Below are 24,446 nucleotides of genomic sequence, written 5' to 3' on the forward strand. Positions count from 1 at the left end.
ATTTGTTTAGAAAAAATAAAAAAATATATTTCATCTGTCTTTTTTAAATGAATTATTTGAAATTTTACAGTAGATTATTAGTTAGATATTTTTTTAATTAAAAAGTAAATGTACGTACAATTGTAATAGTACATTATTTTTAGTATAAAAAAAATAATAATTTGAAATATGAGCGATGACAATGATAAAAAAATTATATATTAATTAATCCCAACGCTAAAGAAAATAATGTAAGGGTGTGTTTGTCTGGCGGATTTAATAAGATTTCTACTATTCATCCAATTTTTTTCCCCCAAAAATATCAAATCAAACACCTATTTTTCATTTTTTATATTATACTAAAAATCAATTTTACATTCAAAACATCACATCAACACCTATTTATATCACATCATACAACTATTCAAATTCAAAATTTTTACTATTCAAATCCCAACTCAAAATCCAAACCCCAAACAAACACACCCTAAATATATATTTAATATGGAAAAAAAATTAGTATATTTAATAGGTTTAAAAACGTCGAGAATGGCAACTGTAAAAGTCCATCATGTGTCAGTATTCTCTAGTTTGTGCCACACGAATATGTCACGCTTGGGCCACGGGGTGTGTTCCTTTGCTCACCATTTAATTTTAATGTTTTGAATTATTTTAAAAATAATAAATTATTTAAGTTAAGTTAATTTTAATATAAGTATTTAAAAGAATAAATAATAGTACTTATTTTAAAAAATAGCAATATATATGTGCCAGTTCAAAAAAAATTAATGAATATATTTGTAAAAAAAAAATTTGAAAAATAATAGTATTAAATTAAATATTAAGTTTATATATATATATATATTAAAAAAAAACTGTTATCTTAACATAACGTTAATGTCAAACAACTTGCGAGTTGATGACCCAATACTCGGCGCGGCGAAGACTCAGGCTACCCGCGATCATACTAGTGCAACTATCGGCTTGCTGGCTGGCTATTAGCCGCGCTGAGTATCAGCCAGCCGCTCGCCGTCACAGCTGCCTCGCAACACTGATACACGAATTTCTGGCCAATGTACAAAGCCAGATTCCCTAACTAATCTCACAGGACAAACGCGCCTCGGCAATGTGGAAGCTCCGATCCGTCGTTGACTCAGCCTCGCCTGTTTTGCTTTGCTTCTTTGTGGCTGTAGCAGCTGCTGCTCAAGGATCTACCACCAGTGGCCGGAAATGGCAAACACTCACCGGTAAGAAATCAATCTTGACTAAGAATTTGGGATTCTGTGGTCTGGAGGAGAATATCTGAAATTAATCAACTTAGAGCACTGAAAATTTACATTTCGTCTGCTGTAATTGATTGTGAAGCTCCATTGCTTTAATGCACCGGTTTTTAATTCTCTACTTCACGGTGTTCATTTGTCGTCGGTACGTTGAATATATTTTGCCTTCTATGTGTTCTAGGAAATGCTCCTTTGGTCATAGCAAGAGGCGGATTTTCAGGAGTGTTTCCTGATTCAAGTTCTCGTGCATATCAATTTGCCGTGCAAACTGGTTTGGCTAATATGCATGTTTGGTGCGACGTTAAACTCACCAGAGATGCATTTGGAATCTGCTTTCCCAACATCAGGCTGGAAAATTCATCCGATATTGCTAATGTTTACAGCCAGAGGAGGAACACATACACAGTAAACGGAGTTTTACTACAGGGATGGTTTCCTCTGGATTTTACCCTTAAGGAGCTCGCATCTGTCCACTGTAAGTTCATTTACTTCTGTATGATGAATTCCTGTCAAATTTATTTCACCAATAGTTATGAATTTATCCTCCATACTGAGTTTGTTTCATATTGGGGCAGTGCAACAAGGAATTTATGCACGAACCCCCAACTTCGATGGCACTTCGAAACTTCTTTCTGTTGATGATGTAGTTAGCTTAACAAGGCCAGCTCCGTTATGGTTAAATATTCCGGTATATCATTCAAATACATGCTGAATTGTTGATCACATTACATACACTTCAACTGTAATTAGCAAGATTTGATAAAGCTTATTTTTGTTTGAATGACTTGGTGATGCAGTATGCTACATTTTTTGGTGAGCATAATCTGAGCATGAGGAGCTTTCTTATTTCTGCATCCAGACTAATGAATATTAGTTGTATTTCTTCACCTGAGATTGCCTTTTTGAGGAGCATTTCGCCTCATTTCAAAAAGAGCGCAACCAAGCTCGTGTTCCAGTTTATCGGGCCAGATGATGTCGAGCCCTCAACCAATCAAACTTACAGCTCACTTGTGAAGAATCTTGCGTTTATCAAAACCTTCGCCGCTGGAATTCTAGTTCCCAAAAACTACATATGGCCTGTAGACCGCAGCCTATACCTGCATCATTACACCTCTCTTGTATTGGATGCTCATGCAGCAGGTCTTGAAGTTTTTGCATACAATTTCATGAACGATGTGCCATTAATACCGTATGATTACAGTTATGATCCGGTGGCTGAGGTTCTCTCTTTCATTGACAATGGAAAGTTCTCTGTTGACGGCGTGCTGTCTGATTTCCCTTTAACTCCATCTGCTGCCATAGGTAAGCAATGATCTAATATATTCATCTTTTAAGCTCAATATAAATACTTCTTTGTGCAGAAATATTTCAAGCTTCTTCCTAATCAGTTTGTTCTTGCAGATTGCTTCTCACATTTGGGCAAGAATGACTCGGTGAAAGGTAGAAGTTCATAAAAAATGCACTAGTGTTTACAACGAAGCTGTTTATACTGACTTGATCCATTTTCCTGTGCTCATATTAGCAAAGTTTTTGATACTGTCTTCGGAGGGAGCCAGTGGAGTCTATCCCGGCTGTACAGACCTGGCCTACACGAGAGCAGTATCCGACGGCGTAGATATTCTCGACTGTCCTGTCCAAATGACAAAAGATGGGATACCATTTTGCTTGGGATCCATCAATCTCAAAGACAGGACAAACGTTGCCGAGACGAAGTTCAGCAGCATGAGAACATCCAATCCAGATCTCAACATATCCGATGGAATCTTCACCTATGATCTCACATGGAACCAAATTCAGAGGTTGAAGCGTAAGTAGAACTCGATTTCTTGGCTATGAATATGTCTGCAGCTTTATCTCCTGCACTGATTCATTAGTTCGGTGAAATTCATCAGCTGCGATGGCCAATCCGTTCTCAAACTATATTCTCTTCCGAAATCCAAGATACAAGAATCGTGGAAAGCTGATGCAATTATCCGAGTTCTTGTCGTTCGCAAGCAACTCATCGTCTCTCCCGGGAGTTCTGATCAGCATTGAGGTTAAAATCTACTCTGCTTGATTCTGATCTCCCTGTACTAAACATTTCTATCCATTTCTTGCAGAATGCTTCCTACCTCGCCGCAAAGCAGGGGCTTCACATAGTCGATAAAGTTTTAGAAACTCTACGCGGATATAAACATCAAGCAGGAAAGAGGGTCGTGATTAAATCAAGCGACCGCGCCGTGTTAGAAAAGTTTAAGAGCTACGAGCGTTCTTACATAATCAAGGAGGATATCGACGACATCTTGATCAATTCGACCATATCGGAGATAAAAAAATTTGCCAGCTCAGTAGTCTTCTCGAAAAAGTCTGTCTTGCCTACCAACAATGCTCTTTTCCTCACCGGCAAGACTGCTGTTGTTCCGAAGCTCCACTCCTTTAAAATTCCGGTCTACGTGCAGTTCTTCCACAATGAATTTGTATCTCAGGCGTGGGACTTCTTATCCGATCCGTATGTGGAGATCGACACGTTCGTCTCACTCGCCGGAGTCGACGGCGTCGTGACGGACCACCCGGCCACGGCTGCTAAGTTCAGACGTAAGTTTGGTGGTGATTATATTCTTTTCAGCAACTGCATCCATGCATGCATGTTTCAAATCAATTTTGAAACTATTTATGAGATTTTAAAATAATTTTGGTACAAATTGGAAGCAGGAAATCGATGCCTTGGGTATGAGAAATTACCACCGTACATGACGCCTGTCCAGCCTGGAAGTCTTCTTTCACTGATTCCAAATTCAAGTATTCCTACAGCAGCGCCGCCGCCGCCGCCGGCGGACGTGGTGGAATCTCTGCTCCCTTATGCCTTGCTGTCCTGATCTGATAATCCATTGTAAGTAATGGTATCATTTTCATTTTCATTTTCGTAATTAAACTACTGTTTAATACTACTGTCTCAACTTTGAGATTTAGCCCTGCAGGCTCCCTATGTATAATTTAAGAAAATTTCATCTTTGCCCTATATTTTCAAAGTAAAAAGAAGGTGCATTTTTTTTTTTAACATGAGGTAAGAATAACAGTTTTTTTACTAAAACTATGGGCCGGTAGAGTCTATCCCAAAATTAGCCATACGTGTAATGTTTTTTTCTTTTTCTTACATCATACAAGTTACGTGGTGAAATAAAATTTTCCACTCAAATATATTAATTAGATCTAAAACCTTTTCAATTATTCATAAATTTCATCCAATATATATATATATATTTTTTTTCCTTGGAAATAAAGTGTATATTTTTAAAAAATATTACTCCTTCTCACTTATCATATTCACATTTATATCACTTTCATTTAGAAAATGATTATACATTTTAATCTAATTTTAAAATTTTAAATTTAATTTTTTTTAAAATTTTAATTAAACTAATTAGTTATTTTAATTTTAATCTATAATTATATTTTCACTCATATATTTCTAATTATTTACTTAATTATCCTTATTCTAAATTGTTGTGTATACAGTGATCCAGATATCAAATGTAGGACGGAGGGAGTATATTTAAATAATTAAGTAAACATAAAATACAAAAACAAAAATAACACAAAGCTAGGCTATATATATTTCATATAAGAGAATATTTTTAATTCCAATTTCACAAGTTAGACTTGTCGTTTTTAAGTTCCATAATTTTGACATTTATCGATGCCCATATTCATTGGAACATGATTAAGTTAAGCAGAACCAACAAACACCTATTTTTAAATTTTAAATCCGTCTATATTATGAAAGTTGCGTACAACTTAATTTAAAAGTTCAAAAATTATACCCTTTAAGTGAGACATACATATCCATGGACCATAATTTATTTTATTATTTGGTCAATAAAAATAAATAAATAAATAAATAAATTTCAATTTGAAAGGATTAGTGTGAAAACGAGATCTGATTACATCAGTATTTCGCAACTCATATGTCATCCCAGCCGTATCAGTTTCACGTTTTCCAAATATATCAAAAACACGCTTTCTCAACAAAAAATTTTAACATATTTTTTTTTTTAAAAAAAAATTAATATATTACACATATTTTTTACTTTTATATTTCTTACATAATTCTCTTACTTTATATAAAAATTATCAAAACATAAAACAAACACGCCCTACATATTTAATTAGGATTCGTTATATAATTAATTTGTTTTAAAATAAAAAAATGCATATTCAGAAAAATAAAATATAATAAAATAAATTGGAAAACATCGCCAAATAGTCATTCTAGCATTCGCATGCTTTTGATATGGTGACGTCATGCACATCCCGGGTTTTGGTCATCAAGCGCCAGACAAGCGGTCCTTGGTACTTGAAATACTGGACCGGACCGGACCCTACCGGCTCATATTTAGGCAAGATTGTACTATAACTTTTTTTCTTGCTTTGATTTTTGTATATTCTCGTTAATAATATTTTATTAGTAAATAGAAGCATTTAAAATTATTTGAATATAAAATTGAAATTTTCTATTTACAGTGATATACAAATCGTCTAAATAAGGTAAAAATTTTACGAATCTCTCAATTTTGACAACTATAAATAATATAATATATTATTTCTAAATATATTGATGGAACAAATTTGAGTTTATCAGGAGTGACCGAAAAATATATAGTCGAGATTTTTCATGTACGAATTTGAATTAACAAAGATTGACTAAAAATGATCTAGCCGTCCACTACTGAATCAGAGTAAGCAAAACTCAATACTGTTAAAGTTGAAAACATGACTCACTCTCTCACAACAGAACTAGAGTCGAAAATAGAACTTGCTCACTCTATAGAGCTAGAGTCGGAACAGGACTCGATCGCGCTCACAACAGAGTTAAAGTCGGAAACAGAATTCTCTTGCTCTCAATAGAGTTAGAGTCGAAAACAAGACTCTCAACAACATTAGAGTCGAAAGTAGACTCTGTCAGTGAAGTAGTAGAGACGGAGACGACATGAAAATAACAACATGATTGTGTATAGAACCAAATACATTAATAAAATATAAAAATATACACAGGATATAACGGGTTACTTAGATACCCAGGGAGAATTTGGCAGAATATGAAATTGAAATTCTCTATTTCAATCATAAGAATACTTATATATTTATAGTGATATACAAATCGTCTAAATAAGGTAAGAATCCTACGAATATATCAAATAAGACAACTATTATAAATATAATATATTGCTTCTAAATATATTTTATTAAAAATAAAATTGATATTTTTGTTTTCTTAAATAAATATTTTTGTAAAAATTAAAAATACTTTAGTATTTATACATAAATATTTATAAATGCATTGAGTTGGAATAGAAAGAATATTTATTTACATCGTATAATTTAAATATTTTTTGTTATTTTTATTTACAATAATTTTATAAAATTAATTTTTAAAGGTAAAAATAAATATGAAAATAGATAAAAATTTAAAAATAGCCACGAGGATTCCAGGTCCCCGGACCTGCTTCTAATGGACAGTTTTGATATCACTGTCAATATTAATTCAGACAAGTCGCTAACTAATGTGATTTAATCGTATCATCTTTCTTTCTAATTTAATTCCCTGATTGATTCGAAATTGATCCTTTTTAATATTAATCTTATCATTTCACATCAACATTTCTAAAAAATTAATAGGAGTACTATTAATTATATATATATATATTATTTTATATTTCTGTAAGGTAATGACATATTAATAGGAGTACTATTAATTATTTTATATTTATTATTTCATCTGTTTCACCTAACATATTCACATGGTCGTTTCTATTTGTCATATATTTTATATTATTTTTTTAAAAATAAATACACATTTTAATTTTATTTTAAATATTTATATATATATATTATTTTAATTAAATTAATTAGTTATTTTAATTTATAATTATTTATATTATAAGATAATTATATTAACCTAATATATTCTTAATTATCTAGTAATTATATTTATTCTAAATTATCGTGTCTACAATAATTCGGACATGCAATATGGAACTGAGAGTATAATATATAAACTCTAATACGTAAATATAAAGTAATTTATTTTTAATTTCATTTCATATCAAACAACGTAAAAAACAAAAACAAAAACATTTTAATGACGCAATAATGACATCATCCCATATATAGATATGGCTTTGGAATCCCTCCTCAAATAAGACATCATTGGAATGATAAGGATAGACACAATAATATGTTGTTGTTATTGTTATTATTATTACTTACCAAAAGGTGACGGCAAACAAAACACATTCAAATGGAAAAAAATTAAAATATATTATTGCATTAGTTGTAATATTCTTTTTTATTTATCCATCCCTCGAATATTCAATAATTACGGTTGCATCATAATAATAATAATAATAATAATAATTATTATTATTACGGTTGCATCATAAAAATAATAATAATAATACTCACTCCGTCCCACATGATTTGTCCCTATTTTCTATTTTCGTCCGTCCCACATAACTTGTCCTTTTTATTTTTGGAAATATAATTATGCACTTTAATTGCATTTTATAATTTTTTTTAATTTTAATTAAACTTTTTATTTATCTTAATCTTAATTTTAATTTATAATTATTTTTACTAATACACTTTTTAATTATTTACTAATTATACTTTACCTAAATTTTCGTATCTACAGTAATACACTCGTATTATATGGGACGGAGGGAGTAATTACAGTTGCATCATTCCTTATGTGTATATTAATATTATGCCATCAAATGACCCTAATGTGTATTCAGATATGGAAATACGAAAGCGTACAAGGAAAATATTTTTAGTTATTAAGTTACTTTATATAACTCGTTAGAAATTAATTCATAAAATCTTATCCAAAATGTACTAAGAGATCCAAAATATATTTCCACATATTTTTTCAATTCAAAAGCTTTTTTTTTTTATTTATTTATTTAATATATTATAAAACAATCAAGTTCTTTTTTTTTATTATTGCAAAATATTACATCAATCATATTTTCATATTACACTATATACAACACACTTTTAAATTTAATTTTAAATTTGAATAAAATTATATATATATATATATGAAAATATAATAATAAGAGTAAAAGGAATCTATTGCTCCCTCTATGTAATTTGAGTGTGTCAATGTAGATACAAAAATTTAGTAAGTAAATAAATGTATTAGTAAAAATAATTATTGTATAGTAAAAATAATTATATATTAAGATTAAAATAACTAAATAGTTTAATTAAGATTAAAAAATTATAAATATAAAATATGATTAAAATATATAATTATATTTTTAAAAAATTATTATTAATTTAAGATAGAACGGAAATAAAAAATAGAGACAAATTATATTAGGTAGAATGAGCTAGTCATAGCGAAACGAACCGGTAACTTTAAACATGCAATTAATTCGGACCGGCACAGGACCGGACGGCAGCATTAAAAAGGCGGCGAAGAAGGATGACGTTAAAACAGCGTCAAAATGACGTAATAGTTTTTTAATTAAAATCAAGATCTGATTTTTAGTTTATTCCCTGCCCTGCATCTCAAGAAACTGCTGCTGCCCCCCTTGAGTTTGACCCACCCAACGGATTTTAATTAATTAAAATTGTATTTCTTCTTCCCCCACCCCACCCCACCTCTGCCTATATATACATACATCCAATCCACTGTCTTTCTTCCATATTTCCACTTCCAAATTCACAACCAGAACCAGAACCAGAACCAGACATGTCGTCCAATGTTGTCGGGGATCCTCGCCCTGTTTCTAGAAAGTTCCTCGCCAGGCCCCAGCGTGAGGGCGTCGGGGCGACTGTCCGAAGGAGCATTGGCAGGTCGATCAGATCATCAGAATCAGAAGATTCTCTGTTTTTTGTTTTTTTATTTTGTCTGTGTGAATCAAGATTGATATTTTTTCTTTGTCTTTTTGGGACAGGTATGAGCTGAAGTATTTCGATCCTTTTCTTGTACTGGACGAATTCTCAGGTGGGGTTCTCCTGTTTCGATTCTCTGTTAGTCTTGAAACGAATTTCGATGAGTTTCTTGGATCTCAGTTTTTGTCTTCTTGCAGTTACTGCTCCTGCTGGATTCCCTGATCACCCTCACCGAGGTCTGTGCCAGATTTTATTTGGTCAGAATTAATTAATGAATTAATGATCGATCTCTTGATCCGATAATGGATTCTTTTTTCTCTTACAGGATTCGAGACTGTTACTTACATGCTTCAGGGCTCCGTCACCCACGAAGACTTCGAAGGCCACAAGGGCACCATTAACGCCGGCGACCTCCAGTGGATGACCGCCGGCCGTGGCATCGTACACTCCGAAATGCCCGCCGCCGCCGGCACCCAGAAAGGCCTCCAGCTCTGGATCAATCTGCCCTCCAAATACAAAATGTATCTATCTGTATATCTATTTATATATTGGAATTAATTAATTAATTAATTAATTGTAATTTTGAAAATGGGGCTGATCGGAGAATGCCACGTGTACGTGCAGGATCGAGCCGAGGTACCAAGAAATGAGCAGCAGCGACATTTCCGAAGCGTCCGACGACGGCGTCCACGTGAGGGTAATCGCCGGCGAGTCGCTGGGAGTAACGTCGCCGATTCAGACGAGGACGCCGACGATGTATTTGGACTTCACTTTAGAGCCGTCGGCGAAGCTCCGGCAGCCGATTCCGGCGTCGTGGAATGCGTTCGTGTACGTTCTGGAGGGCGAGGGCATTTTCGGGAATTCGCGCTCGCCGGCGACGGCGCACCACATTCTCCTACTGGGCTCCGGCGACGGCGGCCTGGTGGCGAAGAATAAGTCCTCCAAGGCGCTCCGGTTTATTCTGGTCGGCGGCGAACCGCTGGATGAACCGGTGGTGCAGCACGGCCCGTTCGTGATGAACACCGACGAGGAAATCCAGCAGACCATCGAGGATTACGAGAATTGTGCCAACGGTTTTGAGAAAGCCCGCCATTGGAAATCTGAATCCACCATTCTTTTTGGCCATTAATCACCTGTTCTTCATTTGCTTTCTCCCTTTTAAATTCGGAGTCAAATAGTATTTTTTATATTTATAATATTAATATTTAATTAGCTTTTTAAGTCATTCAATATAATCATGTTATTAAGGGTATGATTTTTTTAGATGAGTTTCAAAAAAAATTTGGTTTAGATTTGATATTAAAATAATGTATAATTGGATGTTTTGTGAGATAAAAATAAATGTATTTTTTCTTTTGAAATCGCAGAGTTCAAAAAGTAAAAATCTGTACATGCCTTAAAATTGATGGACAAAAGAAATTATTATTACTCCCCTGTCCCATAAAGAAATATCAATTTACTTTTTGCACGTAGTTTTAGAAATATTAGTATTATATTAAAATATAGTAGAAATAAAATAAAAATGACTAAAATAACCTTATTAGTATGTGTGATATAAAGGTAACGATATTTGTATAATATATTGTACTCCCTCCGTTCCACATACTATGTCCACGTTTCCGTTTCTGTCCGTCCCATATACCATATCAGTTTCCTTTTTTTAAAACTGATTATACACTTTAATCTCATTTTAAACTTTTTAATTTTTTTTAAAATTTTAATTAAACTAATTAATTATTTTAATCTTAATTTATAATTATTTATATTATAGAATAATTATTTTCATTAATACATTCTTAATTATCTACTAATTACACAACTCCTAAAATACCGTATCTACAATATAGCAGACACGGTATGTGGGACGGAGGTAGTAAGTTGTAAGGGTATTTGTAATGTTAGGTACATAGTACAGTTATTAAAAAAGAAATAGATATTTTGTTATGGGACGGACTAAAATGAAAAGATAGATACTTTGTTATGGGATAGATGGAGAATTATTTTTCAAAATATTTTAAAATTTCAGTCATTCTCGAAACATATCTGTACACACTCTTCATATGTATTTTCACATATTTGAATTATGCTTATTAAGTCGTTATTACATATTAATATGATTACATAAAGGATACAAATCGGAATCGTGTATTAATTAACATTCAATAATAAGAATTTGTACAAATTAAAAATTCAGCCTATTTTTTGAAAGTCAATTACCCCACTTAATAAACTGATTTATTGTCGTACCAAAGTGCCAAACCTATATTGTAGGTCAATCTACTATCTACATATAGTAGCACGTGCATTTATTTTATATAATATTTTGAATGTAAAATTAGATTTCAATATAATAAAATAAATAAAAAATTGAATTTTTGATTTGATATTTTTGGATGAAAGAGAAAACTGAAATAGTAAAATCAGTATAAAATTCATTTATGGGCCATTTTCAAATTTTTGATTCCTTATACTTTGCTATGATTATTTTCAATCAGACTTAAGTTTGGGGAGAAAACGAAAAAAATACAATTTTGTTGGGTATTATACAAATTCAACAGTATTTAATCGGAAAAAAAAAAGATAATTAGTAGTCAGTCGAAAAAAAAAAAGAATAAATATAACTAGTAGTTTATCGAAATGATAAATTAGATGAAAAATTAAAATTTTGAAAGAATTGATGCCACACAAACTTCTTATTTGAACACTTTGAAAATAATTTGAAAATAAATATGTGTCGATTCGATCAATACATTTTATAAACTCTTTAAAATATAAATTAACTATGGATTGATAAAAATTTAATGTAATATTTTAAATAAGGATATCGTATATTTTTAGCATTTTGTAACAAAAACATATATATATTTTAATTTAAAATAAACAATTATATATATATAATTAATTTATGCATGTGAAAATATATATATAGAGGAGCATCATGCCGCATTTGTCGCGGCCTGGAAGCAAGGCATGGCGGGATTACGTGTATGGCGACGCTTAGTTCTCCCAATGCACAATTCTTCTTCTTCTTTCCTTAGCTTCCTCCTTTTGTATTCCTTCATTGCCATTGCCATTGCCATCGCCATCGCCATCGCCATAATCGCTCCATTTCTCTTTCTTTCTCTCTCTCTCTCTCTCTCACCTACTCATTGGCACGCACGCGTCGTCCCTGTCAGGCGTAGTAAGGTAAGGGGGAGGGGGGTTTCGAGCCTCATTCCCCGGATACCTTTTTGCCTGTCTGAGGGAGAGAGAATTGAAGAGAATACTATTAGAGAAGAGATGACGCCGATTGAGAAGGAGGATGCTGCTCTGAACCTAAGGAGATCTCATTCTTCTCTCAATTTTAGGAAGATTGTCCCAAGGGTATTGCGCACCTCTTCCGTTAAGAACTTGTTCAGACCTAAGAAGCCTCGGACTCCTGCCGAGATCGTATGCGACACTAGGGAATTGCTCTTGTACCTCGATTCTGCTTCTAACGACGCCGCCGTTGGCCATAAGCATGAAGAAAAGGTTTGATTGATTTCTTCCTTTTTCCTATTGCTATTGTTATTGCGATTGGATTTGGACATTGTGATTATTTGTTTGATACTGCGCCTCGTACGAATGGATTAATTGAATCTCCTGCATATTTTTGGAAATATGGAACAGATTCGATAACACAGTGCTTTTTGGTTTTGGAATGAGCTTGAATTCGGCATTTCCGTAGTTTCGTTAATAACATCTGCGCATTTCACGTGATTATTGAGAATCTTGCTGGAATTGCTTTTCATCAATGCTTGTTTGATCACAAGGAATTTCATATATATATATATATATATATCTTTTTTCAGTTGGAGCAGCTGGATGTGGATCTCATGGAGCTGAAGTCGATTCTTTATGGGATCAATGAATCCGAGCCTGTGCCAGAAGCTTGTGCGCAAGTGACTCAGGAGTTCCTTAAAGACGACACAATGAGGCTCCTCATTCTGTGTCTCCCAAAATTGAACTTTGAGGTGAATGCAAATAAATTCTTTCATTATTATTCCTCCATCTCTGACATATTTCAATTGTTAAACATGTGGATCCTAACCATTGTTTGTTCAACTTTGTCCCTGGTAGGCTCGTAAGGATGCTGTCCAAGTTGTCGCAAATTTGCAAAGGCAATCAGTTCAGTCTCGATTGATTGCTTCTGATTATCTAGAAGCCAATTTAGATCTTATTGACCGACTGATAGCTGGGTGAGTTATCCATCCATGGAGGTTGTTTTATTGAGAGAATGTTGTAAATTAGTAACTTCTATCCTTGTTTCTAAAGCAAATTTGTGACGTATCCTCTAATCATTATTGCTGCTGTGGTTATTGAATGGTCCAAATTCAAGAAAGAATCTGGATATTTTGTGAATGCAGAAATTTATCAGTGTTCTATGATATTTACTCATTGGTTTTTACAGGTATGAAGATCCTGTAAATTCTTTGCTTTTTGGGGGAATGTTGAAAGAGTGCTTAAGACATCAAGTTGTTGCTAGGTAAGAAAGAATCGGAAATGGAGATAAAAAGTAAATTCCAATTAACTTTGTCACCAACATCTCCAGCCTTACAAATGCACAATTTTTCTGTACTCTTAAGTCGATGCTACTTTGCATGCTTAACACTTGTGCTGATCTTTGGATTCAAAACTCTGTTTTTGTCCTGCAGGTACATTTTGAAGTTTGAGGAGCACATAAAGAAATTTTTCGACTACATTCAACTTCCAAATTTTGATGTAGCTTCAGATGCTGCTGCTACATTTAAGGTCCATTTTGCTCTTCGAACCATATGGTTTCCCTCATCGATTTTCTGCTACTTCAATAATCACGATTTCTTGTATATCAAATACGTACCTTTTCGCTACTTGCGCTAAAGTGCTAGTAATTTACTCTGTTCTATTTTCCGAATTCAATGATTTGTTATTTCCTTCAGTAGTGTCAATGAAGAAATATAACATTAAGAGTTCACAGCTTATAGAAAAAACTATAGACAAAGTTATTGCACATATCTGAGGTAAAGATTCTTGTTACAACAGGAACTTATGACAAGGCACAAATCTACAGTTATGGAATTTCTAGCAGAAAACTATAGCTGGGTATGTTGTCTCCTTCTTCTTACAATGTTTCTTGTCTTCTGGTTGCCGATTTACTCGAATGTTATCTGCTTTTCAGTTCTTTGCTGAATTCAACTCGAGGTTGCTGGAGTCTTCCAATTACCTGACTCGAAGGCACGCCGTCAGGGTACTTACTCACCATGGCTGCAATTTTTAGGTAACAAAGAATGGAAGCTCGAGAGATTTCTGACCAATCTGAGTGGCTATTGTTTACAGCTTCTTGGAGACATGTTGCTGGACCGATCGAATTCTGGCGTGATGGTACGATATGTTAGCTCAAAGAGCAACATGAGAGTGCTGATGAATCTTATGAGGGTAAGAATCCATTGATCGAATTGAATCGAATCAATCAGAATCCCTTTTTTTACCTTATTGTTGTATTGAATTCACTCTGGTTTTGGTGCAGGAGTCTCACAAGAGCATCCAGATCGATGCATTTCATGTATTCAAGGTATCATCATCATCACCTCTTCCTACAATGGATCGATCCATATTCGATCGATATTTCTGACAATTTAATGTTGTTGCATTGCAGCTGTTCGTGGCAAACCAGAACAAACCGGCTGACATAATCAACGTACTGTACTTCAACAAAAGCAAGCTCCTGAGGTTTTTCGATGGATTGACGACGGACAAAGGTACGTATGATCATATATATATATATTAAGATCATCGAATGAGTTAGTAATGGATGAATGAATGGATGGATGGATTGGTTTTGAATTTGCAGAAGATGAAGTGTTTGAATCGGACAAAGCTCAGGTGATCAATGAAATAATGGAGCTGGAGGCGACGGGGAGTTTCAGCTGCTCGGGAGAACTGTTCAAGCCCATGACTGTATAAATTTGTGTGTGTCTGTTCTTAGAGAATAAGCTTTCTTTCTCAGGCTTATTATATATGCTTTTGTATTATTTATTTATTTATTTAATTATTACATGGTTGTCTATATAGTGTCCGTCTCTCTGTCATAGCCTTCCAGTTTTGGCACTTAGATTGACTCTTCTTTTTTCTCTATATTTTTACACACATGTAATGTCAAATGAAAAAAGAAAAAATTTGGTAGAAATACAAGAGTAGTATATGTCTTTTAGCATTTTTTTTTTTAATGTTTTATGTAGCTCTTGTATTTTCTTAAAAATATTTATTTTTATAAAATATCACATAAACATGAACTAAACAAAGGGAACTCCACTCTTTCCCTATTTTCACATTACGTAAATTTATTCTATATAATTGTTTTAATTAAAATTACTTTTAAAGTAAATTACTTATAAATAAAAAAAAAAATGAATTGAATAAATGTTTGATTCAACGTACCTTATTGATACAGTAGTTTGAATATTTAAATTATTTTTTGATATAATAGAAAAATAAAAATAAATCTAATGTTTTTTAAAGAAGAAAAAAGGTGGACTTGATTTTTCCTAAGTGTGCGTACCTCCACAATTACTACCTTCAATTTATTGTATGGTCAAATTGTACGTCAAAAACTTCGTAATAATTAGGGTTTACACGGCGGTTGGACTGACCTCCGGCGGAAATTAATGGCTCCAATAGGAAGCGCCGCCGCCGGTCAGCAACTTACCGCCGTATCAACACTGATTTCAAACCTCCAAAGGTGGCTACCGGAGTTCCACAAATTGAAATCCTCCGCCATTGAAACTTCGTCGTAGATCATGTGGCGAAACTAATTTTGATTTATCAAAGAATGGGCATATTGAAGAAGCCCAATGCATAGTAAGAGGCCCAATAAGTAATTCTTACGGCCTTCGTCAACAGGACATCGGAAATCTGCTCATCTGCTGTGCTCTTCTGCAATTGCTACCCAGGGTAGGGTTTGCCAACAGATTTTTTATTCCTGCGATTCAGGTAACCATGCTTGATTTTATTGTCTAATTTTCCGTAGGTAATAATATATTGTGAGCCTTTTTTCCTGGTGAGTATTTTGAATCTCGTTTCCCTGCTATGTTCGACGAAATGCGGAGCGAATTATGAACTTTTTTTTTTTTTTTTGTGCGTACGGTTTGTTAATTGATTGAATTTGAAATCTCCAGCTTTTTCGGATGCGGATTTGTGTGCCTTTGTAATGCTCGGTTCGTTTTATTGTTCAAGTATTGTGCCTGATGTTTGTGCTTGGATTGGTTTCTATCAAAACTGTGAATCGTTAGTCGACTCGTGATTTAGATCGGCGTAGAACCGTTAAGATTGATTACGTTCGTTTCGGAGAGTATCTTCTAGAATTTGTTCGTTACAGATCATCTTTTCTTCATCATTGTAAGACTAGTGCAAGATGAGATGCATTACAATTTTCCTTGTACTCCCTAACTTTTGCATCTAGAAAATGTTGGTATTTTTTTTTTCTTGGATTTAAATGTTAGATATGAAATTGTTTTAAAGAAAAAATTACTTGCTTAGGGATTTAAGGCTGTAGCTAAACAATTACAGCAAACAAATTAGGCAAAAGTCAAGAAGTTACAATTGTGTCAATGTGATATACATATATGTATCTATTCTACCTTCTGCAGGTTGTGTTTGTTTGGGGGTTTGGATTTTGAGTTGGAATTTGAATAGTAAAAATTTTGAATTTGAATAGATGTATAATGTGATATAAATAGATGTTGATGTCATATTTTGAATGAAAAATTAATTTTTAGTATAATATAAAAAATAAAAAATAGGTATTTGATTTGATATTTTTTGGGGAAAAAAATGGGATGAATAGTAGAAATCTAATCCAATCCCCCAAACAAACAGACATTGATCTTGTGCTCATAACCTAATTTGGGTATTTGCTCGAGGGGATGGGCTTCCATTTTTCTTGTAAAGTTCATTGAATGATCGTGCCGTGTTTTAAGTCATTTTCCTGCAATAGGTTTTCTGGGCCATAAAGAGGTTGTCTTGATGGTGGTGGTGCCGTGCTCAGCTGCTACGCCGGGCAAGTTGGCAACAACAGCTGCCATCTTCCTTACTGGTGCTGGATTGTTCGGATTTGGCCTGCAAGGTCTATACGCAAATGCAGGTCCACATCAAGCAAAGATCAAGGCTCGGAGCGAATATGTCCGAGAGAGGTTATGTAAGAAATATGGGTACGAACTTTCTGGGCCATACTTAAAAATGCCGGACGAGAAACAAAAATGAGAATTCTTCAAAATATGCACACTATATGATGCATTTGTTGGTAAGAGAATAATATTGTTTTATTCATCCTTATACAATATTTATTTAGTATTTGAGCCATCAATGATTATAACCTCAATATAATAGTAGTCATTTGTAGAATTAATGATCCAAATCATTATTTAGTATTCCCTTTGTCCTACTCACTGTGTTTTCACTGAATTCCAAAGTGTAATACCCACTGCCTGTTCATCAAATGCCTGCTGTGTATGCTGTATCTTAAAACATATTGGTTTTGCTATCTGTGCCTATGTTATCACTTTAAAATAATGCATTTGCAATATACTTCATCTATAACCTACCATTTTACGTGTCAACTTTAGTTTACACAACTCATTGGAATGGTTTAAGGCAAAATTAGCAACTATACCAAAACCTAAAATACACAAAGCCAAACCATATGTATATCTACAGCTAATCTAATATGCCCTGATAATAGCACTGTAGTTAAATTCAATCCAAAGTGCAGGCAATTGCAGTTTATATATAATAGCAAAAGAAACACAAATTTATCAGCCAAAGCATCTATTACGCGTATCGAAATCAAAGCACAATAGTCGTCAAGAAATTATACCATTAACTAATGAAAAGGTTCAGCGCAACACTTCTGAAGTTCAATGTGTTGAGCACATTTCATAAACCGACAAAAAGGATAGTTTTGGGGGTAAATATTTGATGAGCTTTGAGACGACTTAAGCACCGCTGGCACCCTTGCCCTTCTTCCTCTGGATTTTCTTCATGTAGAACTCCAATTCCTTCCCTTCCAACACATACCTATTTCAAGAGGAGGTGTTTAAATAAGCACATGGAAGATACAAATGTTGGTCAATTGATGCCAATGATATCCTATCTCATGATTGTCTTAGCCAAATTAATTAGCAATAGAAATAGAGCATTTACTAAACTGAAGATTCAGCCCATAAAACTTCTGGACACATAACATTACCAAATACCCTAAATGTCATATTTATTAGTATTATTTTCACTCCAATTTTGCAACCAGAGCTCACTTAATCAAAAATTAGAAATCCAATTTTGTTCAAGTTATATGGGACTATGATTTCGTTTCATTGTTTAGCAACAACAATGAAAGCGGACTTGTAGATTTGAGGTGGTATATTTGAGGGGAAAATATGAACAATCATGAAAATTGACTTCTTTCCCCACTATATTATCACAAAACAAACTTGGCATTAATGAAAATTCTGAACAACAAGGCCAACAAACTAATTCAGAACAGATCACGTACCCATCAGCACGTCCACACTGTCCAGGACGGGAGGAGATAGCTGCTAACAACCTGCCACCACCAAATTGTTCCTCAATATGTTGGTCTATACTGCGCTCTTGTTGGCGCTTTTCTAGCTTTCTCTGGACATGGTTACTCTTCTTTGTCTCTTCAGCAGCAGCAGCCTCAACTTCCTACAACAGGTCAAGCAAGAACTGTGTTATGAACGGGGACTAAGATTAAACAAGGACTGCATATGGCCACTGCCTGAAACTTCACCAACGAGCAAAGACAGGCTTAACAAGTTAATCTATTCTGCATAGATGTCCCTTTTGCAGTGGAAAATTACAATGCAATTAAAGCTAGTATTGAGGCAACTACTACATCTGGCATACAAATTCAATCTAACCTAAAGAACAAAGTAATATATTATAGAGACCGTGATTCATCAACAGCTTCAACAAAGATGCAATGCAATCAAGGTAAAGATCTAAGTTTTACCTCTCCATCCTTCTTGGCAGCAGTCTTCTTCTTCCGACCAATTTCAACACCATAATGTTGAAGATACCACTGCTTGAAAGGTGCAGCATCCACTTGTATAATAGCACCTTTAACCAAAGTCTGTGTCCTAACCAGTTCATTATTCGACGCATTGTACACAACGTCGAGAATACGAGTCTTCCGCGTTACAGCTTCGCTTCCCCATGAGAAATTTCCAGTATCCAACCTCAGGGCACGCCATTTCACATTACCTCCGCGAACTCTCACCCTACGCACCGTCTTGTTGCTCGACAGCTTCGTGTTCGCCGGTTGCCTTCCGAGCTCATACCTGACAGCAAATCATAAAAATCCATCGATCAGGAACCAAACCCTACCTATCACCAGATCCAATCAGATGTAGGCAGACTCACTAACAAAAGTTTCAATTCAGAATCACAAACACAGAAACATGAAAACTTACTTTCTCTTCTTCCTCCAGGCCTTCTTCTTCCCTCCAGTGGCACGCCTCTTGTGCATCGAATCTCGTGAGATACCTGGAAACATAAAATTACCCACATCATCTTCTCCTCCTCCAAATGAACATCTTTTACATCTATAAGCTCACGGAAATGCAAATTCAATCCATTACCCATGATTCCCGACTGTGGTGTCTAGAGCGCCGATAAAGAACCGATGGAGTTCAGAGACTGAAACGGCGATTCAATTGCACCCAGCAAAGGCAGACGAAGAAGAAGGTTAGGCATTTAAATACCCCCAAAACCCTACTTGTGAAATTACGAATATGTCCTCACACCACATGCAAACGACGTCGTGTCTTCTCTATGTTAAGTGAAAAGACTAATATGCCCTGAAAATCTATTATATTGTCGACTCCACCCTTCTTCTGCTTAGGAAGGATCGGCGCACAAATCCCTTTCATTAATTTATTCATGGCTAGGAAGGAACCCTAATTCGAGTTCTTCGAACCAGCGGGTTTCTGCATTGCAAAATTGCGGAAATTTTGAGACTTTTCTGATAATAATCCGATGTAGTCTGGAAGATCCGTTGTACGAACCGGGTGCGAACTATAAAGCGGATTTCGGAAATGGGGAGTTCAGTTGCTAGTCCGTTTTCGTTGTGGTCCAGTTGTTCCAATGCAACTCGTGCGAATGGCGCAATGAAGACTATTTATGTTGAAAGAAACCAGAAGGCCAAGTTGTGTTTCAGGATTCCTGAGTTTTACAGGAGCAGCCAATCTAGAAGGCGTCTACAGAGCAAACTGAAAAGCATTGATTTTGAGGAGAGAAAGAGCCCTAATGAGGTACAATTAATGTACTTTTATCACCTCAAGTGAATTTACTACTGTCAAAGCTTTTGATATTTGCTACGGTGTTATTGTAATGATGTTCCATGCATGATGTTTGTCCCAAAATCAGCTCATGGTAATGTTGAATTTTTACTAGGTATTTGCTGATTAGGCTGTAGGATTCATTGGAAGTTCTCTTCAATCATTTATCATTGTTTATTGGTCATTGATTATTCATTTAGTTCTTTGATTCCACACATATTATCATTTAATTTTTCATGTAAAACACAAGCAAGCAGCTTCCTTTATGTTTGGTCTGCTACTGAAAAGTTATCCACATGAATACTACTTTAACAATTTTATTTAGGTCAATTTCCAAGACATGTTCCGGAAACGGTTGCTTGCATTTGACTCTATTCCAGTTTCAGGGATAAATGTTTCTCTTATCTATTTCAGTAGAATTTACACTAACAAATAACAATGATTCCATGGGAAAATAGGTCAAGAAAGAAATCGAGCTATGCTATCAACTTATAAATAGGCTTGGCAGAGGGGTGGTGTACTTGGGTTCATCGAGGTTGGGACCGAGCCATCCTCATTATACACAAGCATTTGAGTTGGGGAAAGACGTAAGTTAATTGTAACCTGGACTGCGTCTTGTTTTGTTTTCTGATGTCAAAGGTGCTCGGATCTAGTCTCTTCAATTGCTGTCATCTTTGGCAGATTGCAAACCTTTTAAACTGTACTTCATGGTCAGGGGCCGGACCCGGGCTTATGGATGCAGTAACTAAAGGTGCTCTCGAAGCTGGGAAGCCGGTTGGCGGATTTAAGATAGGCAAGGAAGCCGGGGAATGGACAGCCACCAATTTCCATCCCTACCTTCCATCAGGCAGCTATTTAACCTGCCGGTATTGATTTATTCTATCGCATGTTCTTATGCTTCTTTATGGCACATTGTAAGCTGTTTTATTTGATGCTCAGATTCTTTTCTGCGAGGAAACATGGGCTGGTGGATGCTGCTGTTAGAGCCACTAGTTTGGACAAGACGGCTGTCGTCGCCCTCCCTGGTGGGATAGGTACTCTTGATGAAGCATTCGAGATCTTGGCATTGATCCAACTTGGAAGAATCGGATCAGTCCTGCCCGTCCCCTTTCTTTTGATGAACTACCATTCGTTTTACTCGAAGCTGCTGGAGTTGGTCGAGGATCTTGAAGGATGGGGCACTGTGTCGGATGGGGAGATGGCGTCGATGTGGAAAGTTTGTGACACAAACTCGGAAGCTTTGGCATACCTGGCTGAGTTCTATGGACTCAACCAATGATGAAGGTAGATGAGTTTAGCACATTCAAGGTTAAGAAACTAATGCAAATCTTCATCCTTTATTTTTGTAGATTCAGATTGATACAATAATCAGATTCAATCTTTTCGAACTTGAACTCCCCAATCTTTAAGTCAATCCTCAGATAAATCTAAAAAACCAAATTCCAGTTCCATACATCCTGGGAGTAAGCCGTGCTTCGAATTCAAGGCATGGATTCGAAACTTACAACAAGAAATACATAAAAGAGAAGTATGCTGGTTTCTACAGTACAAAAAACATCTTTCATTTTGTCATTTTCTTATTGACTTACAAAATGATGAGAAGGATCCTTTCAGTTCACTGGGCAGGGGTAATGCCAATGGAGGAAGAACCCCGTGATGGTGCCGGTTGACCCTTGTAGATAACGGCGCCGCAAGGGCTGGCTGCTGCTTGTTAAGACCCTCTATTATGAATGAGAATGCTCCAAATGTGAGACAGCTTTGGAGCAGAGCTTGTGGTGCACCTGCAGTCGAGATGATCAAACAAAGAAGAACGGCTTCAAAGTCTTTAGCAAGGGAAATTTAGTCGCAAAATCTTGAAGAACTTCGGGCAAAGGTATTAATGCAGTAGGGAATTATATACACTTTAGGACCTTTGGCATAATATAAGCTTTGAGGTTTATGGAGCTAATATGAATATGCATCACAAAGATTGAACTGTTCGATATTAATACCTGGGATGCTTAGAGCAAGGCCCGTGCAGCATCCAGCAACACCGGCATTTATGACTGGAGAAAGTGATGAACAAAAAAGAAATTAGGGCAATCCATGCCGTAGGGCGCAAAGATTCCTGGTTAAGAGGATTACCGTCGTCTTTGCCTCGCACTCTCTTCAAAAAGCAGACGACTAAACTGTGAACTCCGGATAGAACTGCAAATGTCTACAATGATAGAGACTGCTTAAGAACTCCAGCAATCGAAACAGAAGCAAAATGATATAAGTATGAAGGGGATGCACACCTTCGCAGATGATCCGACCTCGGCAAAGGATCCTTTGAAACCCTTCTTCTTGATTATTCCAGAACCTAATGCAGATTACTTGCAGAGGGTTAATTTTGATAGTCTTGTTACAAAGAGTTACAAAGGATTTTCAATTCTAGTGAAATGGCAGCTTGTGGTGATTAAGGAGAATATTGATGGTTACAGAGAATACAATTTATATAAACAAGCCTGCAATTCTTGGAGAAATGGTGTTGAACAGAATGCAATCAAAGTTAACAAAACTCTTTCTGGAATTAAGAACATTTCAACATGATAACAATATGAGGGAAGAAGACAGTACCATCAATACAACTAATATTGAATTACTGCAAATAACACTGATATTTCTATAACCCTAAAGATCTCTAATGAAACGAAAATCAACACTCAAGGACAAGGAAACAGTAAAATTGAATCAACATAACAGTGAAGGAGGATGAAGATACTCACCGTAACCAAAAATGGATCCCATTACAGCACCGGCGGCGGAGTCACCGGCGAATCTGAGAAGGCAAACAAGTGGAGGGCTGGAAGAATAGCCAGCGGTGATTGAATCGGAAGGAAAGCCAGGATTGGAGCTCGGAACGGTCTCGGTTTCCGTGTCGGAGTCGGAATTCGAGGGGGTCGCCGCCGTCGACATCTAATTCCGGTGAATTGAATCCAAAATCTTCCACCTTCCTCACACCACTTTTGTGTGGATAATTTCATTTTTATTTTCACTCGGATAAATGCTTGTTTTTAGCTACTCGACAAAACACAGGGTTGGGTTGGGTTGTGTGTCTGTATCTTTTTGGAATTTTGAAGAGTTAAAAATAAAATACAAATATAAAATACGAGTATATGTTTTTATCAAAATATTTTAATGGAAACTATAGGCTTTATTTTTTAATCATAGCCCACGATAATTATATATATATATATATTTAATTATTTTTTAATATATTTATAAAACTATTTATTTTGATATATATATTTTTTTAATGTGACGGGCCAAGTACCGTTTGGCCATCACAGGCTCGGGCCGGGGCCTATTCTTTTTTATGTTTGGTCCAAATTGAATTTTTAAAATATAATTATTTCTACGGGCTCTATTTAAAATATATCTGAATAATTATATTTTTATCATGTTAGAAAATTAGTATTTTGGTTTAAGTGGTTTTATTTTTTTTTATTATCATTATTTTTTTTAATAAGGTGAAAATCACTGGATAAACCATAACCAAATTTAATACCGTGCAAACTCGGCGCAAAAGGCAAATCATATTAGCTCATTATTATTATTATTATTATTATTATTATTATTACAATAAATTGGCATATTTTATAATATCCCAAATAATCTGCTAATTTGATAATGTTAACAATTTCAATGTAACGATTGTACATGCCTAAGTATTATAATGAGCCCAAAAATAATAGTTACAACAAAATAAATAAAAATAATAATAATAAAGTATATGTATTTAAAGAAATGACAACAATCATCTTTTGGATAAAGCAGTGTTTTTGGACGTCCATTTTCTCGAACAGTGTGAAAAACAAAAATCTTTGGTTCACCAATCATTTTTTTTTCTTTTTTTCTTTTATATAATTCCAATATATACAATATTTATATTATATTTTTCATCAAAATTAATAATTAAATATAAAATATTATT

At 34.8% G+C, this 24,446-nt stretch overlaps 6 protein-coding genes and 1 long non-coding RNA gene across 7 annotated transcripts; 5 read left to right on the forward strand and 2 right to left on the reverse strand.

Annotated features, from left to right (window-relative positions):
- The first annotated feature begins 886 nt into the window (after positions 1-886).
- Positions 887-4,195, forward strand: LOC127247051 (glycerophosphodiester phosphodiesterase GDPDL4-like). The gene is made up of 9 exons (XM_051268738.1): positions 887-1,226; positions 1,441-1,734; positions 1,835-1,947; positions 2,057-2,561; positions 2,661-2,699; positions 2,782-3,066; positions 3,152-3,294; positions 3,359-3,833; positions 3,951-4,195. Exons 1-9 carry the CDS (start codon positions 1,106-1,108, stop codon positions 4,112-4,114), a joined length of 2,139 nt encoding a protein of 712 aa, XP_051124695.1. The 5' UTR covers positions 887-1,105; the 3' UTR covers positions 4,115-4,195.
- Positions 4,196-8,941: 4,746 nt separating this feature from the next.
- On the forward strand, positions 8,942-10,352 carry LOC127247714 (pirin-like protein). The gene is made up of 5 exons (XM_051269687.1): positions 8,942-9,101; positions 9,203-9,252; positions 9,338-9,376; positions 9,466-9,661; positions 9,765-10,352. Exons 1-5 carry the CDS (start codon positions 8,998-9,000, stop codon positions 10,267-10,269), a joined length of 894 nt encoding a protein of 297 aa, XP_051125644.1. The 5' UTR covers positions 8,942-8,997; the 3' UTR covers positions 10,270-10,352.
- Positions 10,353-12,098: 1,746 nt separating this feature from the next.
- Positions 12,099-15,345, forward strand: LOC127247706 (putative MO25-like protein At5g47540). The gene is made up of 11 exons (XM_051269678.1): positions 12,099-12,650; positions 12,971-13,132; positions 13,239-13,357; positions 13,570-13,644; positions 13,814-13,910; positions 14,181-14,240; positions 14,317-14,385; positions 14,475-14,573; positions 14,665-14,709; positions 14,794-14,896; positions 14,989-15,345. Exons 1-11 carry the CDS (start codon positions 12,111-12,113, stop codon positions 15,099-15,101), a joined length of 1,482 nt encoding a protein of 493 aa, XP_051125635.1. The 5' UTR covers positions 12,099-12,110; the 3' UTR covers positions 15,102-15,345.
- A 363-nt stretch (positions 15,346-15,708) lies between these two features.
- Positions 15,709-17,662, forward strand: LOC127247439 (uncharacterized). Its single transcript, XR_007837885.1, has 2 exons — positions 15,709-16,127; positions 17,131-17,662. It is a non-coding gene; the product is annotated as an uncharacterized LOC127247439 (long non-coding RNA).
- A 237-nt stretch (positions 17,663-17,899) lies between these two features.
- Positions 17,900-19,913, reverse strand: LOC127247437 (40S ribosomal protein S8). Its single transcript, XM_051269267.1, has 5 exons — positions 19,793-19,913; positions 19,625-19,697; positions 19,165-19,492; positions 18,685-18,857; positions 17,900-18,209 (listed from the first exon to the last, which is right to left on the reverse strand). Exons 1-5 carry the CDS (start codon positions 19,794-19,796, stop codon positions 18,128-18,130), a joined length of 660 nt encoding a protein of 219 aa, XP_051125224.1. The 5' UTR covers positions 19,797-19,913; the 3' UTR covers positions 17,900-18,127.
- A 138-nt stretch (positions 19,914-20,051) lies between these two features.
- Positions 20,052-21,885, forward strand: LOC127247436 (probable cytokinin riboside 5'-monophosphate phosphoribohydrolase LOGL9). The gene is made up of 4 exons (XM_051269266.1): positions 20,052-20,464; positions 20,950-21,078; positions 21,173-21,357; positions 21,431-21,885. The coding sequence occupies exons 1-4, from the start codon at positions 20,249-20,251 to the stop codon at positions 21,768-21,770; spliced, it is 870 nt and encodes a 289-aa protein (XP_051125223.1). The 5' UTR covers positions 20,052-20,248; the 3' UTR covers positions 21,771-21,885.
- A 64-nt stretch (positions 21,886-21,949) lies between these two features.
- Positions 21,950-23,511, reverse strand: LOC127247438 (chloroplastic import inner membrane translocase subunit TIM22-2-like). The gene is made up of 5 exons (XM_051269268.1): positions 23,239-23,511; positions 22,768-22,832; positions 22,616-22,688; positions 22,483-22,536; positions 21,950-22,272 (listed from the first exon to the last, which is right to left on the reverse strand). The coding sequence occupies exons 1-5, from the start codon at positions 23,426-23,428 to the stop codon at positions 22,061-22,063; spliced, it is 594 nt and encodes a 197-aa protein (XP_051125225.1). The 5' UTR covers positions 23,429-23,511; the 3' UTR covers positions 21,950-22,060.
- Positions 23,512-24,446: the final 935 nt, after the last annotated feature.

This window comes from Andrographis paniculata, unplaced genomic scaffold, assembly GCF_009805555.1.
Source record: "Andrographis paniculata isolate CXL003 unplaced genomic scaffold, ASM980555v1 Contig32END, whole genome shotgun sequence".
Classification (NCBI taxonomy): domain Eukaryota; kingdom Viridiplantae; phylum Streptophyta; class Magnoliopsida; order Lamiales; family Acanthaceae; genus Andrographis; species Andrographis paniculata.

Bases quoted from the DNA above. Each gene is read 5' to 3' on its own strand.
- LOC127247051 (XM_051268738.1), top strand. From the start codon at position 1,106: ATGTGGAAGCTCCGATCCGTCGTTGACTCAGCCTCGCCTGTTTTGCTT. The intron at 2,562-2,660 runs GTAAGCAATGAT...TTGTTCTTGCAG, and splicing joins AACTCCATCTGCTGCCATAG to ATTGCTTCTCACATTTGGGC. The intron at 3,295-3,358 runs GTTAAAATCTAC...CATTTCTTGCAG, and splicing joins GAGTTCTGATCAGCATTGAG to AATGCTTCCTACCTCGCCGC.
- LOC127247714 (XM_051269687.1), top strand. From the start codon at position 8,998: ATGTCGTCCAATGTTGTCGGGGATCCTCGCCCTGTTTCTAGAAAGTTC. The intron at 9,102-9,202 runs GTCGATCAGATC...TTTTTGGGACAG, and splicing joins GTCCGAAGGAGCATTGGCAG to GTATGAGCTGAAGTATTTCG. The intron at 9,662-9,764 runs GTATCTATCTGT...GTGTACGTGCAG, and splicing joins CTGCCCTCCAAATACAAAAT to GATCGAGCCGAGGTACCAAG.
- LOC127247706 (XM_051269678.1), top strand. From the start codon at position 12,111: ATGGCGGGATTACGTGTATGGCGACGCTTAGTTCTCCCAATGCACAAT. The intron at 14,241-14,316 runs GTATGTTGTCTC...TCTGCTTTTCAG, and splicing joins TAGCAGAAAACTATAGCTGG to TTCTTTGCTGAATTCAACTC. The intron at 14,574-14,664 runs GTAAGAATCCAT...GTTTTGGTGCAG, and splicing joins TGCTGATGAATCTTATGAGG to GAGTCTCACAAGAGCATCCA.
- LOC127247437 (XM_051269267.1), bottom strand. The intron at 18,858-19,164 runs GTAAAACTTAGA...GACCTGTTGTAG, and splicing joins CTGCCAAGAAGGATGGAGAG to GAAGTTGAGGCTGCTGCTGC. The intron at 18,210-18,684 runs GTACGTGATCTG...CTCTTGAAATAG, and splicing joins CAGTGTGGACGTGCTGATGG to GTATGTGTTGGAAGGGAAGG.
- LOC127247436 (XM_051269266.1), top strand. From the start codon at position 20,249: ATGGGGAGTTCAGTTGCTAGTCCGTTTTCGTTGTGGTCCAGTTGTTCC. The intron at 20,465-20,949 runs GTACAATTAATG...ATGGGAAAATAG, and splicing joins AGAGAAAGAGCCCTAATGAG to GTCAAGAAAGAAATCGAGCT. The intron at 21,079-21,172 runs GTAAGTTAATTG...CATCTTTGGCAG, and splicing joins CATTTGAGTTGGGGAAAGAC to ATTGCAAACCTTTTAAACTG.
- LOC127247438 (XM_051269268.1), bottom strand. From the start codon at position 23,428: ATGTCGACGGCGGCGACCCCCTCGAATTCCGACTCCGACACGGAAACC. The intron at 22,833-23,238 runs GTGAGTATCTTC...AATCTGCATTAG, and splicing joins GGGATCCATTTTTGGTTACG to GTTCTGGAATAATCAAGAAG. The intron at 22,273-22,482 runs GTATTAATATCG...TCTCGACTGCAG, and splicing joins CCTTGCTCTAAGCATCCCAG to GTGCACCACAAGCTCTGCTC.